The following is an 18,526-nucleotide window of genomic DNA, read 5'->3' on the forward strand; positions in this document are numbered from 1 at the left end:
ACAAAGGCAGGAACAGACACCAACATCTTTCTCCCTGAAGTGAAATAGTAATAAAAGATGCCTTGAGCTGCCTGTAACAAAGACAGAAATGGTAAAGGTGAAAATTTACAAGTTCATTGCCAATTCATTAACAACAAAGTGGCTGCATCGTACATCCCACATTTCGATGCCAAGAGCAGCACGCAGAGGATATCCTGCCAGTCACACCAGCGTACAAGTGAATGTGTAACTGGGTATTCGGTAGCCAGGTCTTGCAAAGTGCATGATGCAGTTCTTATCGTTGTCAGCTCCTCAAAAAGATCCAGTGAAGCTGGGCAAGAGCATTTCAAAGACTTTAATCCATGTGAAATATTGCTTCCTGGAACCGGAAATTCAATCCCTAGCAAGGAAAACAAAAAGCACACTCATAAACGTACCTTTCAGCTCGGCCAACACAGCCACATTTAGGCTCACTCTCAGAGAAAAAAACAACGCAAAAACAAAAAAAATCCCTTTACTCATTAATATAGAGAAAACTTGAAATGATTGCTGTAATTGCAGTTAAAAAATTAATCATGTTTTGAGATAAATGCAGATAAAAGCATGTTTTACTAATTATCTTTTGAAGCTTCCGCTCATGAAAGATTAAAGGTGGAAGAAAAGTTGTTGAAGCATTGAAGACAAAAATCCTACCATTCCAAAGCACTTTGAAGCCATGTACCATGTTTGAATGATCCTTAATGTCCAGATGTATTTAAAAAGGAGCCTTTTTAATTCAGAAAATGTCTAACAACACATGCCCATTGGCACTGTCAGGCAGACAGCTCCCTGGAAGCCGGCACACTCCACAGATGGCCCGTCTCCTTCTGGTTCGTCCCTCACCCGGGCAAAGAACCTCAAGCCCAAATTCAAAACAGAATTCAAGAACCTGGGGTTTCGTTGACCTGCAGTCCTATCGACCTACTTCGCAGTTGACATTACTAACCCACATGCCTGCAACCAGCCGAGGAGGTTACTGAAAGCAGCAGAGGGATGCAGGTCTCTAGGACAGCCACTCCTGGAGGGAATGCCACCAAACCCACAAAAGGTAAGATGCTTCATACTCAGGGAAGAGGAGCTGGATGTACCAGCATCAGCTGTTCAACAGAAAAACTAATCACCAGCCGTGGGGGTTATACACAAGCCACATGAGGATCTATTTCCATCCCTGGAAGGGGTCCTTCCATTAGGGAAAGCAGGTTATCCGGGATGCCACGTACTCAGCAGCAAGACTGGTACTTCCATTCACAGCAGAACTGCCTGGAACTAACAAGGCATATAACTAACTCCCTTCCTGCTCCATACCAATAGACTATTTTACATCAGTAGTTTGCAGACTGCTTCAAAGAACCCCAAGAGCGTTAATTCAGAGCGCACACCTACTGACTGCAGGCTTAAATTCACTGCACAGGCGTCCACAACTCCCCTGGAAAAATGTTAGGCTTCTGCAAATTGAAACAAGTTGAAAAATACTATTACATAAAATTGCTAAGATACTTTATAGCCATTTCACAGACTCAGTAATGATTTACATCAGATCTGAATTGTGCCAACGTATCTGAAATGTATAAATTTTAAGAGAAGTTTCCTTACTGGCAACCTCCATCACCTGCAGCACGGCAGAACCAAGACCTGTTGTTACAGTGCAGTTTTCAAAAGCATTTAACTGAGCTCAAACGCTACAGAAAGTCAATGTCAAGGACGCTTCAGCCCTCTAGTTTAAGAAGAGCTGGGACAGATCTGAAACGGTCCAGTTGATGCCTCTTTTCTAAGGGAAGGGTCCCCCATGAAGAACGCGATCCTCCAGCAGTCACCTGCTCTGTATTTCTTGCTCCTCCCCTGCCCCTCAAGATCATCCAGCCTGTTCCCATCACAAAGCCTCAGTGACACCAAATTAATAAATTCTACTGTTGCTAAAAACCCGAACAGGGAGGGCTAGGTAAAAGATTAAATAGTTGGGTTTTTCACAACCGCACATCCAAGGAAATTTGCCAATGTCTTTTTATTTGCATATCTGGCAGACTGCCCCAGACAACTAATACATAAGTGACAGCATACAGGTGTATTAGTTTAGAGTTTGCCTTTAATCTAGAGGTGTCAATTTGCTTCTGTTTTAATTACATCCATCTTGATATGTTATTACAACCTCATGAAACTTCTTCATTATGTGAATGGCTATAAATATATACACATGACAAACAGTTGTTATAAATTTTCTGGTTCAGCAGTGGAGGCACAGTATCTTAGCCCACACATCATGTACATTTAAAGTTTCAGTGCTCCCCTTCCTCTCCCTCCACCCCTCCCCTTTCCCCTTCTCTGTTCTTTCATCCAAGATATTTTTTCCCCCCTATATTTAACGGATCCTCTAAAATTCCTTCACTAGTAGCAGCATTCTGATACAAATACTATCAGCTTACAGAGCCGCTTCAGCCCATGTGTGTCCTTCTGGGCTGCGCCTCAATGAGAAGGTCTGTTTGTCATTAGGCAAATATAAGGAGATTGCACTGAGGCCTTATAAACATGCAAAGATCCACTTTTGTAGCTACATAATTCACTGAGTTTTTCAACACACATTCTGAGGTTGAAAACTTGGCAAATCCATCCACCAGATGTATCTTTCTGATCCCAGAACTCATTAAAATTTACTTTTTTTCTTTTCTTTTTTTTTCCAAGTCCAACAGACTCAGCTGTTGAGCCACATTAATTGCATTTTTATTATTTTTTTCCATAGTTAAAATGACTAATGCTAGAAGAGTCACTGCCTACAAGCACAACAGCCAGCCAGTAAAAATTACTAGGACTTTTAATCATTCAGTAATATCCAAATCACATAAAATTCAGAAAAGCAATTTGGTCCCCTCAAAACAGACGGTTTTGATTTTCAGTATTTATTTTGAATTTTCTTTAAGGGAAGAAAAGAGAAGAGAAAAGACACAATTTCACACCAAAAGATTCCATTCAAAGGTCAAAGCGCCCTTGACGTGCATTAAAAGCCACAACACTAACAGAGTTGCAACATAAATCGTCCCCAACAGCAGCACTTCTTCGCTTGCCTCCTTACCACACAGACTCCTCGGAGGTCAAAGCTACTTTCGCTGCCTCAGCCCTCCATTGGTGCCCGCTCTGATGGATGTCACATCCCACCGAGCCCTTCAACACATCTGGCCAGCTCTGGAGCAAGCTGGAGAGTGTGTGTTACCCAGCTCTTGCGACAGCGGCACCTCCCAGCTCCTTCCCCTGTGCCTTCTGGAAGCTGGGGACCAGATGCCAGTTTCTGAAGGACCCCCGAAGGACACTCGTGGCACCCTCCAGAGACGCACAGTGCTAAGCACCTGGATGTGCAGAAACCAAGGAGAAAGTGACAACAGTGGTCAGAGGCCAGGTGAAGACCAGAGCTGCCACCTCCCAGGCAGCTATCCCTATTTCATGGCAACAAGCCGGGTCCTTTGGCCACTTCTCCTCCATCCCCACCATCTGTGTAAGAAAGAAGGCTCAAAAAAAATGAAGCAGATTCTCACACTGAAAGGTCTCAGGTCACTTACAACTTCCAGAGCAAAAGTAAATAAAAATCAATGCCTTGAGCAATTATCACCTTGTATCTAAGTCTCAGCAACAGGAAATTCTGTGCAAAGAGCAAAATACCGGCTGTCCAAGCTTGCCAGAAGGGAGAAGTTAGACCACGCGGGCTCCGCACCCACGGCCACCACTCTCCCACGCCGGAGACACCTGCGTGTGGTCCAGGAGAAGCCGGGGCAAGCACTTGTGTCTCATCGGTTCCACTTCACAGGCAAAGAAATGAAAATGCCTTTGCAACACAGGGAGGTTGAGTTAACGGCAGGTGTAGGATGCTCCACAGCAGCCTGCAGGCTGGGTCACCCTGAGCCCCGATGCTGGGTCACCTGGGACGTGGTAACCTGTACCCACACGCAGGGAAAAGGGTGACAGTGGCTTGTGGATCTCGCCAGCAGCTAAGGGGGTCATAACACCAGGTATCATCACTGTTATATACCCTCTGAAAAACAGTCAGCCTATTATGGACCAAAGCTCCTCCCAAACTTTCATCGATTTGGTTCTGGATCTGACCACTGTTTGATTGCGCAGGACTGTAAAACATGTTTTGACATCTGATACAATGCTGTTACAATTACTCTGCAACACAAGGAGTACCTCTGCAGAACATCAGCCACCTAAAAGTTAATTTAGCCTGGAACCTCCTGGTGCCTGCCTCTACCTCCCCCTCCGACTGAGGTGCGCACCGCCGTCCTGCAGCACCCACAGACCTCCCCAGATGGCTTCATTCAAATGATGCTCAGCACAGGGCATGTCTCAAAGGTTGAAGATGTTTGCTTGTTTTGATGAGCTCATGCAGCAAAGGACAAGCCCAGGCTTGTGGATGGGGAAGACAGAGATTGGTGGTGGTTTTATTCCCAAGCCAGTAAGTCCCCTCTGCTACCAAAGAAAAGTATGAAAAGAAGTGATTTATAAAAGCCCTGATTCTGGAGTAGAAGCAACTTCCACTTTGGGAAGCTGGCAAACACATGTGAGACAGATTAAAGGGCAAGCATTTCTGGAAAGAACGCCAAACTGATCTCCTGCGTGGCTGTGGAGTAACTATTCCCATTTGGACTTGGGATGTTAATCATATCTGTAATACGTGCATCAGCCAGCGTTACACAACCTCAGGTTCAGACAGCCAGGAACTTGGGCGCATCAGATATCAATACACCTCTGCACGTCTCCCATGTCTTTGTCTCAAGAGATTTTAAAACCAGCAAGACCAAGACGCACCCCAAAGTAAATGCACATGGAGCATATGTCATGCAACATGATCGAATTAAACCTGATAGCCAAAACCTCACAAACTGAAAAATATCTGCAGTGCCAAGGAATAAACTGTTTCTTTTGTTGACTTTTATCCCACCACTCCTGCACGGGGGAGGACAGAACCAAAACTACTGCCTGTAATATTTGCCTAACTAAAGACATACCCTTTAGGTTGAAACCTTCTCTCTACACTGCATGAGCGTGTGAACTTCAGCAGCGGTGTTGCCAAGATACAAAGAGGAGAATCTCAAGATAATAAGGTAACACACTATTTAAAGGCAAATAGTACAGCAGAGCCGAGCTGGGGATGTGACAAATTGCCACTGACTGTTCTGCTGCTACAGCAAAACAAATCCCTACCTGCATTAGCCATTTCTCGTTACTTACAGAGGAGTTGAGAGGACTATGACGTTCTGAAGTGGTCTTCACCATGACTTGGCATCGAGTCAAAATGACAACAAACTGACTCTACAAAAAACGCATACAGCTGGTAATTTGTGGCATGCACCATGCCAAACGCCAGCGAGAACACAGACACCAAACAGATAAATCACAAGGATGATGTGCAAGAACCCAGAGAAACGTTTGAAGCAATTTTCCCTTGCGGAACCAAGGCGACATTGCCTCGGCAAAGCCCTGCAGCTCAAGCAAATGAAAACTGAGAGTTAAACATTTCCCCATTTCAGCCCACAACTTCCTAACTCCATTACCTTTTTATTAATTGCATTTGAGACTTCACTAAACTTGAGCTTCGTCTATTTTTAAAACCGGTCTGACTCAACTTATTGTTGCTCAGAACAAAGATTAAAGTTCTAATTTAGCTGCAGATAATTACAAGGCTGCAGGTCAGACCCCCAGTGTAATGTGGTAGGGTCTTCCAGTCAAACTGATAGAAAGAGTCCTTAAAAAAAAAAAAAAAAAAAAAAAGTACCAAAGACGGGGGGAAACAGGGGGCCGTCTCACCGAGTAAATAACGATTCTGCCTTTCTCCCAGAGTTACCAGGTTTAACGACTTTTTAAGTGGGGACACATTTTGTTGAGTATTCCCCCTTGGTACCAGCAGCAGGGCTCTCACCAAGGAGCATTTACATACACAGCAATGGATCTTTCCTGAAACTTCTACTTTTGGTAACAACATCCCTCTCTAGTTCTCAGTGTTCCCATGCAGTCCCTGATATTTCTCTATTGATCTCAGTGTTGTAACTCAATCTTTCAATTACTCAGCCCCTTGATGTCTTTCTGCTGATTTTTTTTTTGCCTTTCCCTAGTGATCATTTTCCTTCCAAGTTCCTGATCCTTTCCCCTTATTTTATAAATCTGTTTCTTTACACTCCCTCATCCCAGCAGAGGCCCCAGATATTTAATGAGAAAGGGCTTAGTTCCTCACCCAAACAGCACAAAGCAGAAAAAAAAAAAAAAAACATGCCAAAAGGAGGATAAGGGTGTCTTTTGCCTACTGATATGTGTCATAATTCCCATTAATGTTAATCTTACAAGTGGGGCCAGTGGAGACTGATTGAATCATATTTATCTAAAGGACTTGTCCTTATAGTTTAAACCCTTCCCGGCTTCAACTCGAGGGCACTGTGCCTCCTGCCACCACCTATGGGAATGGCAAAGATCCCCACCTTCCTTACACCGTTCCCTTCAGGAGTTTAAGCAAACATTTATGCAACAATCACAACCCTTGGCCGTTATCTGCCCAAAGACACAGTTTCAGCTCTTCAACAGCTACCGAAGTCAGCAGGAGTTGTGGGTGCCCCACCTCCCAGAAAGGTATCAGGCTTTTATAAGTAATTTTAAAGTATTTTTTAATTTAAATTATTTAAATTTAAAGTCGTATTTTATTTAAAGCATTCAGGTGCCCAAATGATAGTAACAAGAGGTTTCAAAAATTGCCCAAGCGGTTCATTTAGCAGAATATGCATCGCGCTTTTTTCAGTCCCGCTTTCAGTTCGGGTTGCTGTTTTTCCAGGTCTGGTGGCTGAGGGTTTTCATCAAGAGATTCAGTTGCTCTGTCAAGGTTATCTCGAAATTTGATCTCAGGTCAATTTACTGTTTCCTCTAAATACACAAGGAAAATAATAAGCACATCTCTTCATATGATATCCCCATGTCAGACAAAACCTCATGCCACTCACCGTCCACAGATACCTTAATTTAGTTGCTCCCTTCTTTTCTCTGTGGTCTAAATCTGCAGACTTGCATGTGCAAACAGAGACTAGGACAAACACCTAAGCGTCTAAGCAGTCAATAAACACAAGAAGGACTACCAAGATTTGCTGACAGCACTGAACAAACACCTGATGTTATGATGCTGCTGCGGTAAGGCAGGAAGATCAAATTCCTTTTGAAATATGAAGGGATAGAGGCAAGGCAGAACAAACTTGCTTGAAATCTCAGAGAATGTAAGTAAACAGGCTAATCAGGCCAGCTAAAAGGCTGGTGAGAAAAGCATGATTTGGGGAGGAAAGCCACGCTGCAAGCCAGTCATTCTGGTGTCCAGCTCGAAGCTTCTGCTGTCACACAGCCAAACAATTTCTATTTTCAGTGGGCCGTGCCTAGCGATGGGTATCACACAACAGTTATTAAAGTAAATTCCTGCATTCAGATGCATACACAGAGCTACACTGTCAGCGCGCACAGACACACAACTGAGACCACAGTATCTTCAGAGCCTTCCTGTTACTTCCACAGTTTGCTTGTGCTAACAGTAGTGTCTCTATTTTAAAGGCCACATCAGCTGCGAAGCTTTACTCCATCTAGTCTCATATTATCTGTCCAACATATAAAACTGCCGTAGCTAACATCTGCCTAAATCACGTAAACACGGTGGAACAATTGCTTAAAAATTATTTACACTAGCTGGATGGAATCATCTGACACAGAATTTGAAGCTCATTAAACAGCTCCTTGACAAATATTTGTCAGCATTTCTCATTTGTAATTAATTATATTGGGCTTTACCTGGCAATAATTTAGCATGGTCTCAAAACAGACTAAGGCTGGTGTGCGGAACAGAAATTAGCTCAGTAAAGGCAGGGTGAGAAATTGTGCCAGTTTTTTGAAACAAGAATCCCCATTTAAATGCAAGTGTCCCCCCCCTTCCCGCCCCACATCACTTCTATCTGTGCTTTATAAATATCTGTGTCCCATTTCAGGCTTGTCAGATGAACTGCCCGAGTTGAAGCTAAACAAACATCTGCAGAAAAAACTCATTACTTTACTCAGTGTTCAGAAAACCTGAAACCAACTGCTTATTCCGTAGGGATGGTCAAGAGCTGACTCAGGAAACCTAAAGCACTTCCCAGGCTTTAAGCTATCTTAACATTCAGGTCAGATTTCATTTCTCATCACAGCAAACCATCTTTGCCACGGCACGTCAACAGCCATGTCACGTCGGTCTGCTGCCCGGAGTCCTACGCACCAGGGGGTAGAGGAGGGAGATATCTTCCTGAAATCTCGCCTCGCCACAGCGCTCCGCAGAAACCTTCTCGCCAGTACTGCCAGAGCACGTTGTGGAGAAAGTCACTCCAACGGATTGATTTAGCATGTCTTGAGAAACGTCCTTTCGCTGTCAAACTGGTGTCTAAAATGCCCACCTGGGTCTGGAGAACCTCGTGCTATTACTGTCAGTAAGGAAGACGCCAGCAGCGCAGCACGGGCTACACCAAGCCGAGGAAGGTGGTCAGCTTGACAAGCCACCAGCGACACCAAGACAGGCACCGAGTCCCCGTGCCTTTCTCTTTTTACAGCTGGGAGACTCGAGAGGTCAGGGAAGTGATGTGCGAGTCACTGCTCCGGAGCGAGCTGCAGAGCTCCCTGCTGTCAGTCCCAGCAAGGCCACGCGCAGGAGGATCTGGTGAACCAGGTCAAACAGTAGGAGCACATCTCAGCTGCTTAACTACAGAGTAAGCGGTGGTTTCTGAAGGTCAAAGCGCCAAGATGCTGTCCAGTGTGTAGGTGGCAGGCCCACACTGCACATCACTCCACCAGAGTCCAGCCAGGCCAGGCAAGGATCAGCCTGGACACAGCTGCAATCACACTGGATTTGCTTGACCATAACTTCAGGGCGGGGGGGTGGTGCAGATTTAAAAAAACAACTATGAGAACCCACCATCTTCATTCAGCTCCCTCTTCCCCTCTATTCCCCACACAAACATCAGGGAGATGAAGGTGTGGAGCGCCATAAACCATAAACCAGACAGGTAACTAGAAGCAGATGGCCTCTATTTCTACACCGAACAATTTACACCTGAGAAGCATGAGAAAGCTACCGATACCTGGACAGAAAAACAGCTCCGAGGGTGGGAGCTGGCTGAAAAGATAGTTTTGCTTCAAGAGATGGGAATTTTTATCAACATAACCATAATAGGCACAGGTGACTCCTACTGAAGCTGCAGCGGCCTTGGGACACGTGCCCGTCTTGTGTCCCCTTGCCACCTACGAGCCTCACACAACCTGGCGTTTTGCAGTTCGGGCTTTTTCAGTCACCTCAACAAAAAGCATTTACTAAAGGACAGGTAAAACAAAGCTAGATGGAAATTCTTGCTCTTCATCCCAGCTTTACACACAGAATTCACATGAAGACGCTGGGGTGACAGCTCACATCCACCCAACTCACACACCTACTGCCACAAAGGCGTTCCTGTAAGCCAAGAGCTCAGCCTCGTCCCACCACGGTAGCTGTCCCTCCCCCCACGTGAGCCACCCTCCCCTCGCCTGGACCGCGGGTCTCCACCTTCCAGCGGCGAGTACATTCCACACTTTGGTCCTCCCTGTTTTTCGCATGGAACAGACAAAACACACTCTGTCTCTGCAGGCTTCCACCTGAGCCAAGCCTGAGAAAAAACTGACATTCAAGTACAAAGCCTGGGCTGGGGCAGCCTTGTCACATGCCAGGCACAAGTGTCTTCTGGAACCTGGGGAGAAACCTGCAGGACCCCTAACGAGCTGGGGGCAGACCCAGAGCATGAGAGGTATAAACACCAGGGCACCTCTCCATGGCCCCCAAGGCTTCTCCTCTCCACTCAAACACGTTAACACCTCAACATCTCACCAAGGCTGAGATATCTCGCCCCACCAGTCACTTGCAACCTCCTCGCCAACACTAAAATCACAATAAAAACTTCAGGCTGTGACACGCAACGTACGTGGTAATTCCTGCCACGTTGGGCTCCTGCCTGAGACACCTTCATCTCCCTCTGATCCTCAGAAACAAGTTTCTCAACATACATACCGAGCTGCAGGAAAAAGCACCTAACAACGATTTTGTGACATTATTTCTCAACGCAGCATGAAATCGTTAGGTCAAAATGTGCCACCTATCACATGAACATTAAAAGTATGTCAAGTCTCAGTGTGCGAGCTATTGTTTTATCTGAATGTGATATTAGCTGGCAGAACTGGGTAATGTTTCTGCGCTCCTTTTTAGTGATATAAGATTACGACAGGATGCAAGTAGTAGCCATTCTTGGCTTTGCAAAGAGAAAAGAGCACAGTAATTATTTTCATTTCAAGTGGAAAATAAACAAGAAGTGAAACGGAATAAAGAAATTTTCTAAAACACCCTACCAAGTTCTGACCATAAAACTTGCTCTTCACTTCCCCTCCAGAAAGGACTACAGTCAAATCCTGAAGCCCGTATTCCCATAAACCCCCTGACGACACAAACCGGGGGCTTTGTTTGAGGAAGAGCAGAATTTGGTCCCAAACAGCAGCATGCAAAGCTTGCTCCCACTGACAAACATGTCCTCGCACTCCTGCCCTCCCTGCCTGGAGCAGGGCACTTGTGGCTGGGCTCCCCAGGTGAGAAATGGTGGTAAAATCCAGGCTCGTCATTAGCTCGGCGTTTGCTCGTTACTGCTTCCATGAGCCCAACACCAACCATGTGGAGGTTTGCTGGAGTGAAAAAATCCTCCCTTCAGCCACAGCAGAGCAAGTTCTCTTGGAGGCATTCAGTCTGGATGGATACAGGTGTAACCAAGGTCAAAATGTGGCTCCAAATCCAGAGGAAAAAAAGACACAAAACCCCCTGAAAATGCCGCTAAGTATTCCCGGCTAAATATTCAAACAGCCTAAGAGCTACACAGATATTTTTTTTTTTTTGTTGTGAAACAATCAGCTTCATCTCCGCATTTATTTTGACAGTTCCTAATCGTTCCAGTTGTGACTCCAGCGCAAGTAAACCCAAATAAATCTGCTTTTTCACCACAGCAAACTTCTCCGGAGCAGAAGTTATAAACAACAAAGCCCTTCAAACAAACAGGCTGGAGCTTCCCATGGGCGGCCGCATCCCCACCATGACCCTGGATGCGCTGACAGTGCTTCCACGGTCTCGGGTGGGTGGGTTGAGGAGGCACTGGGGGGGTGAGGCTGGGTCGGGAGGAGGGTGGCACCGGGAAGCCCCGGGCCGTGCCACCCTCCCCCCGACCCAGCCTCACCTTACCCGCACCTCTTCTTCCAGCATTTGGAGGGGGGGGGGATGTTCAGTGCCCCCCGTGGGGTGAGAGGCCGTCGAGCCCACTCGTGAGGCCGGCAGGGAGCGCGGCAGGACGGGCGACCCCCACCCAGCAGCCAGACAAACCCACGCATCGACATCCCCCCCCCCCCCCATTCTCCCCGACCCCCCGGCCACGCCGCCCCGCGGACACGAGTGGGACACGGCGACGCGAGAAAAGTTTGCTCCGTGGGAGGGGAAGGGAAACGCCGGCGGGAGCCCCGCGGGGGGAGCGCTCGCAACTCCCCGCTGCCCTACCGAAGGCGCCCCGGGGGGTGGCCGCCCCGGTCCCCGCCGCCGCCGCCGCCGCCGCGCCGGAGCCCCCCGCCGCCCGCCGGGAGCGGCGCGCCAGGCTGCAGGTGTCGGCGGCAGGCAGGGAGAGAAGGGAGGGGACCGGGGCACCCCGGGGACGGGGAAGGGGCGGTGGGACCGCCCCCGCGGGCACCCCCGGCGGCGCCGGCCCGGGGGGGTGTCTGGAGGGGGGGGGGGGGCGGGGGGGGTGAGGGGGGGGCGTCCGGGTCGTCGTTGCGGGGGGCTCCCCCCGCCGCTGCCCCCACACAATGAGGCGCACACAAAGCGCCGCCGCTCCTACCTCCAGCGCCTCGAAAGTGACGAAGCTGGACATCGCGAAACCGTCGATAATGTCCTCTTCGGCCGAGGAGGACTCCCGCCGCTTCCTCCGGGGGGGCCGCGGCCGGGACGGCGGCGGGGGCCCATTGTCTTCCTTCTCCGAGCCCGAGGAGGAGAGCGCTGCGGCGGCCCCGGGGCTGGCGGCCCCGCCGGCGGCTGAGCCGCGCCGCCCGCCTTTGGCTCGCCGCTCCCGGTCGCGCTGGGACCGCGATCGCCGCTTCTTCCGAAGCCCGTTGCATCGCGCCGGGCCATCCATGTCTCTCGCCGGCTCTCCCTCTCGCTCTCGTCCCCCCCCGCCCCACCGCAGCCACAAATCCGGCTCCCCCGGCGGAATAACGGGGGAGGGAGGGAGGGAGAGAGGGAAGGAGAAAGGGAGGGAGGAGAGGACAGCAAGGGGGTGGGGGGGGGGGATGAAAGAATCCGAGTGCGGTTCCACCACCACCAGCAGCAAGCACCAAATGTAAGAGATTCCTATAAGCGAGCCAAGGAAAGTAATGGCTGATCTCAGGTCGCCTTTGTAAAAAGAGAGAGAGAGAGAGAGAGAGAGAGAGAGAGAGAGAAAGGAAAAAGAAAAAAAGAGGGGAAAAAAAAAAAACCCTCACCAAGCAGGCAATAAATCAGAATAGCGGAATGCTTTGATCAAGGGGCTGGGAGGGCGAGGATCTTCGAAAGAGGAAAAAAAGCAGAGAAGAAGGGGGGGAATAAAGAAAGAAGGAGAGAGACCCGCTGGAAGGAGGGAGCTGAGAGTATTTCCTTGCACAAAATTTATTTTCTTTCTTCCTTTCCTCCCCAACTAAAAGAAGTTCCAGGTGGGGGGAAAAAAAATAGATATATATGTATAGATGTATGGAGCTCTCTTTCTCTCTGCGTGTGTGTGTGTGTGCGTGTGTGTGCAGGAAGGGTGCAGCCTTCCCCTCCCCACGAACACGCACTCCTCTCCCCCTCCTCCTTTATCTCCCTGGATCAAACACAATAATAATAATAACGATGCATCCAGATGCAATTTTCTCAGGCACCGACCAGGGATGGACTGTGGAGTGGAGATCGGATCCCAGCCCGGTCCCTCCAAAAACAAAACCAAACAATAAAAGAAGAAAAAAGAAAAAAAAAAAAAAAAGGAAAGAAAAAAAAGGGGGGAAAAAGAAGGAAGGGGAAAAAAAGCCCCAAAACACGCCCACCCACCCCAGCTATTAATACGGATCAATCATGGCAAATTCATCGGATTAATTGTGGCGAGGCGGGGGGTGCTGGTGGTGGTGACAATAGATCCGAGCGGGGGGGGAGGCTGCCCCCTCCCCAAAACCGGCAACAACAACAACGATAATTACAAAAAAGGCAGAGGTGGTGCCGCGGCCCGGGTCCGCTCCGGCGGGGCCGGCCCCGCTGCGCGCTGCCGCCGCCGTGCCCCCGCTGCCCGCCGGGGAGGGGGGGGAGGGAGAGGGCGGGGCGGCCCGGCCTGGCACGGGGCAGCCGACGCGGGGCAGCCGGCGCGAGCGCAGCGGCCGCGCAGCCGGCGCGGGGCGGATGGCGGTGCTGGCCCCCAGCGGCCGCCGGCCCCGCGCCCGCGCCGGTCACGTGGCCGCCGCCCCGCCCGCTTCTCCGCTCGGCGCCGCGTGAAATGCGGCGCCCCGGCCGCGCGAAATAAGTTGCGGGCATGCGCGCAGGGCCTGCGCACTCGGCGGCGGGAGGGCGGGCCGCGCTGCCCCCCCCCCTCCCCGTCCCCGCCCGCCTCACGCCCCCCTGCCGCCCGCGTCCCGCCAACTTTCTCCTCAGTTTCACCCGTCCCGCTCTCGCACCCCACCGCCTCCTTCCCTCGTGGCCGGCAGCCCCCTCAGGTGCTCCTCTCACTGCCTCGGCCACCGCCGTGCTGAGCCCTTGCTCAGCCTCGGTGTCCAGGCCTGCCTCCTGCCCGCGGGTACAGTGGGCTTTCACCTTCCCCTGAGGTGACTCCGTGCACACACACCCCCGGGAAAGCAGGGCTGCCAACATGGCAGCACCCCAACATGGCTGCCACCACACAGGTGGTGGGCCCGCAGGGGCAGCAGGCTGGGGCTTCCCCCAGCCGGGGCTTGGCTGCCTGGCCCTCAGCAGCCCCTCACCTGGCCCCCACCAGGCCCTGGCATGGCCCTTACTCTGCCCTTCCTGTGGGGCATGTGGCCATTTGCCTTCCTCACCCTTCTCTTCAGGTTCCCCACCACAGTTGTGCGCAGGGGCTGTGTTAGGGCATATTGCCCGTGCCACCTCAGGACCAAAAAGGCCCTGGCACTAACAAATCTACTTCCTTGGCCTGTCCTCATGGCCACCCCTCTCACCTGGTGCTTCTGTCACCTGCCTGGTGGGAGCAGCTGGGGGAACAGGCATGGAAGGAGAGGGGAGTGTGAAGCTGCTTGACTGGCTTTGGCGGGAAAGCAGTAGGAGCAGAGACCTGGGAGGGTTAGGACATGCGCAGGGAAGGAAGAAGGAAGGGGAGGAGCAAGGTGGGGAAGAGAACCGAACATGTGGCACCCTGACGCTCAGGGTGCAGAAGAGGGGCTCTGGACCCACAAGCACTGGTTTCCCTCTGTCTGCCAGGTGATCAGCCCACTGCACGGTTTGATATGTACTGGGAGGAGGTTGGAGGGGAAAAAGAGAAAGGAAATCATTTAATACTCCATCAGTACCAGAACCAAACCTGCCTCTTGCTGCCTCCTGTAGCTGCTAATTATTCTCCATTGAGGTGCCAAGAAGGGCAGCAGCAAGGGGAGTGAACGCGGGCTGAGAGCGTCGGTGTGTATTTTTTCCAACATGCTCCCTCTAGGCTGGTCTGATTCTCCAGGGATGATGCTCTGCTTGACGGTGTAATATGTTGTTTACTCCATACCTTAACTTTGGCCACTGATTAAGTAATATTCTTAATATATATTCTATGACTATTAAGCGATGACATGAAATACTGGGAATCAGATACACCCTGTCTATCTGGAAGGCAAGTGACATCTTCGCCGCCTCCCTCCACGCCACATCTCCTGGGCAGTATGCAGTGACTTTTAAGCTGGTGCATATGGGTGTGAACCAGAAGAGGAGGAAGCACAAAGCTGTCAGTAATCCGATAGTTTGAGAGCATGTACCTTACAGAAGGGCCACACTGCTCATTGCAGAGGGGCATGGTTAGTTTTTAAACATTCTCAAATACTGAGCTAGAGAACATCACCTCCTAGATCTGACCTTAGATCTCTGTGTTCAGATATTTTTTTTGTCTGTTTAGCAAATGTGTTTCTCTATCTTGCTTCAGGTTCTTCTGTCTCAATTATAGTTGCCTGCCAGATCTATATAATCTTACTATACAGAAGCAGCTGTACAAGTATTGTTGAAGTGATACAATTTGTGTGTACAGGCAAGCTCAAATATTACAAGGTCTGTCTTCTGAGAAATATTAAGCTGTACTGTATCAAACAACTGTTACCTGTTGGGTTTTTTGGAAAATAACTATGTAATTTTCAGGGCGATGTAATTGATTATAGTTTCTTGCACATCCATCACCATTAAAGTGACTTAAGAGACCTGTAGTCAGATACGTTTCTGCAGACACTCACTGCATGGCTGAAAGTCTGCTCTGTCTGTTTTCTTCTTGAATGCACGTATGTGGAAAACGGAAATGATATGTGATTTATTTTACTTTCTTTGTAGAAACAAATCCCTAGATTTGCATGTCTGAAAAAAATAAGATTAAAACCCATCCATCTAAATCATCCTCCACTGCAGAACGTTTTCCTTCTGCAGAGTATTTGTATCAAGCATTAGAAATCACTGGTCACCACCTTGGGCGCAATACAGGTGACTTACCCCTTTTCTGGGTCTGATCCAGCAGAAGCATTTCCACCAACCTTGACTGATTTGCAAGGGAGGCAGGTGGGCCTTACTGTCAACGCAAAACCTCAGACGTACTCAGGAAGTTCTCCCTCCAGTGTGTTCCTGCCTCCAGCTGAGTATTTCAAGTCATCTTACCGGGAAGGATACCACAGACATTTGTTCTTAGGCTGCCTGTTAGCTTTTCCTCTAGAAATACATCTTGCCTGGCATCTGGTGTGAGAAAATAGCTCTTTTTTCTTTTGCCTTTTTTTTTTTTCTTTGCCTTTTTTTTTTTTTTTTTTTTTTTTTCCTCCTTACAGGCACTAATATGCTCTGGTACCTTGCTGAGTCACTGTTTTTGAGGTTAATGACTAGTGTACTCAATTGGATACTATTAACACCCACAGAAAGGGTACTTCTGGAACATGTACTAACAGACCTATAATCTTCTGATTTGAGACAGATAACAAAAGCTTTCTGTTCCTAAATAATGAAGAGAGAAAGGTTAACACAGACCAAAAGCAACAATTGCAATTTCCATACCACTGTTAGGCATTGGAGCAAAATAAAATTTGCAACTGTAAAAACACTAAAAGGGGTTTTCTTAGGATTAGCCCCTGGCATAGCTATCTGAAAAGGCTATTTGGAAATAACTTGAAAATCAAGAGGTAATTCGTTGCTTGAGGAAATGGCAAGAACCTTGCTTCTAGCAGGAGTAATTTGCACTGTGTTTTAGCATTAAGCTTTAAAGATGGAATTTTCAAGACTTTAGTCCACATAAGATGCCCAGCAATAGCAAATGTATCTTTCTGGGGTTAGCATCTTTTTAGGAGATGGGTAGTTTAAAGTAGCAGAATCAAAATCTTGCGGACTATTATTTTTGTTTTAGAAGGAGTATGATCTGGGAATGAAAAAAACAAGAGAAATGGGGAAAAGAGCCTTTTTGTTATTGTTTCAACTTTGCTCATACAGTGCATTTATAAGAATAGCAAATAATGAGAACCAAAATTCTAATACAAAATAGAAGCCAGGACAATTGTGTGAATGGCAGAGGAATTTAAAACAATTCCATGAAACTAAAACAATTTTCTCCATTGCTTATACAAATTGCATTGCTTATCAGAGAAGATTGACTAGCTTCATAGCAAAAGGGCTGGACTGGTTGTTTTCAAAGGTGTGCTCCTAGAGGGTGGTTTGAAACAGAAACAGTTAAGGAAGAAGGAGCGCCCGAAGTGAACTGTCAATGAAAAACAGAAAGCCATGACCTTTAAAAAAGGAAATGCTTCAAGAATAAGGATAAAGGCAGTACTAAAAGTAGTTAGTTGAAACACAGCAGAAGACAGGTTTCCAGAACAACATCAACGGAATATATATAGAGAAGAGAAAGTCATTCCTTTCACAAGCAAACGAACTAACCCAATCGGTGGAACTCACTGCTGCAAGGCAGCCCTGAGGTGAAGAATAATGAGAACTTTCAGAGTAACCATAATATTGGTTACAAAGTGGCTGGAGAAGACGTACATTTTAATGGCTCGAACCTAAAACAATTTCTGAAACAAAGTAGGGGTCAGGAGACTGGACTGGATGGACCTCCAGTCTGATCCAGTCTGCATCCTCCTGACAGTAATGGTCGAGGCAGGCACACATCTGGGCCTGCCTTCCAAGTCTCTTGTGTTTAAGAACAATGATATAACCATCCTTATCAATAACAGGAGATCATGGGGTACGTAAAAGTGTTGGTAGATGAGCTGGCCCAGAAAAGTTTAAGTTTGGATTTTTGTAGCTGCTGGAAGTCATTGTGTAATTGATAGCTCTTTCTTAAAAACATTTTAGAGTTCAGGAAATGTGAGAATTCAAAAAAGAAGCTGGATGGCATCAGCAGAAGTGCAAGTTTTCCCAGAAACGATGGAAAACCAATTTATCTGTGTTTCTTATTTTCCTACTTGGTGATAATAAAACTATGAAGTATAAATATAAGTAATTTTATCAGGAGGAAAAAAAAAATCAGAGCAGCAGGGAGATAAGAACTTCAGAGTCTTGAGATCTATTGACTCCAGTAGATCTACGCTAAATTACACCAGGGGAAAACTTGGTCCATGGAGGACAGGGGAGTCACAAGCAATAAAGCTGTGCATGTTTGTCACGTATGGCCAAACAAACTCAAGAGTTTTTGGATCTTGATAGTTACACAGGATTTGTTAATAAACACCTAGTGGAAGCTGACTAAACTTGTGCTTCTAATTGCCTGAGATTCCTTAGCCGGCAGCGTGAACATTGGTGAATGGCAGCCCTTCCAAATACAGGGAGTAAAGCAGGTGGCAGTGGGTTTCGGGAAGTTTCATTTGAAAACATGATCCCAAATTATGTGGACAGAACAAATGCTGTATGGATTGTGAAAATGTAAAGCTTGGTGATAAATGGCAATATCAGAGTTTGTGTCGTTGTGGATGGAGGGTCCTGGAAGGTTTGCTGATGCAATCCCGTTTTACTGAATATCTAATATCTAAAATATCAAGTAAATAATACATTAATGAAATTTGGAGACTACATTAGATTTTGAAGAATCTTAAATATTCATATATTCATGCTGGTGGAGGGGAAAAAACCAAGGAATAAAAGGTAATGAATTTTATCCGCCGTGGAAGCAAAGCACAAACAGCAAATACTATTACAATTCTTCAGTTAGCATCATAAAAAGTTAACTGATCTTCTTGGACGAAATTC

At 47.8% G+C, this 18,526-nt stretch overlaps 1 protein-coding gene across 6 annotated transcripts in view; it reads right to left on the reverse strand.

The window, feature by feature from the left end:
* Positions 1-13,410, reverse strand: part of AUTS2 (activator of transcription and developmental regulator AUTS2) — a 791,548-nt gene extending 778,138 nt beyond the window's left edge. For 3 of the 6 annotated variants that reach the window (XM_055725116.1, XM_055725126.1, XM_055725103.1), the window contains exon 1: positions 11,937-13,409. In XM_055725116.1, coding sequence (XP_055581091.1) covers positions 11,937-12,230 — 294 coding nt within the window. In that variant the 5' untranslated portion in view covers positions 12,231-13,409. Of the gene's footprint in view, positions 1-11,936 lie in introns of all 6 variants that reach the window. The other 3 variants (XM_055725129.1, XM_055725111.1, XM_055725110.1) reach the window with 2 other exon arrangements.
* Positions 13,411-18,526: the final 5,116 nt, after the last annotated feature.

This window comes from Falco cherrug, chromosome 1 (genome assembly GCF_023634085.1).
Source record: "Falco cherrug isolate bFalChe1 chromosome 1, bFalChe1.pri, whole genome shotgun sequence".
Taxonomy (NCBI): domain Eukaryota; kingdom Metazoa; phylum Chordata; class Aves; order Falconiformes; family Falconidae; genus Falco; species Falco cherrug.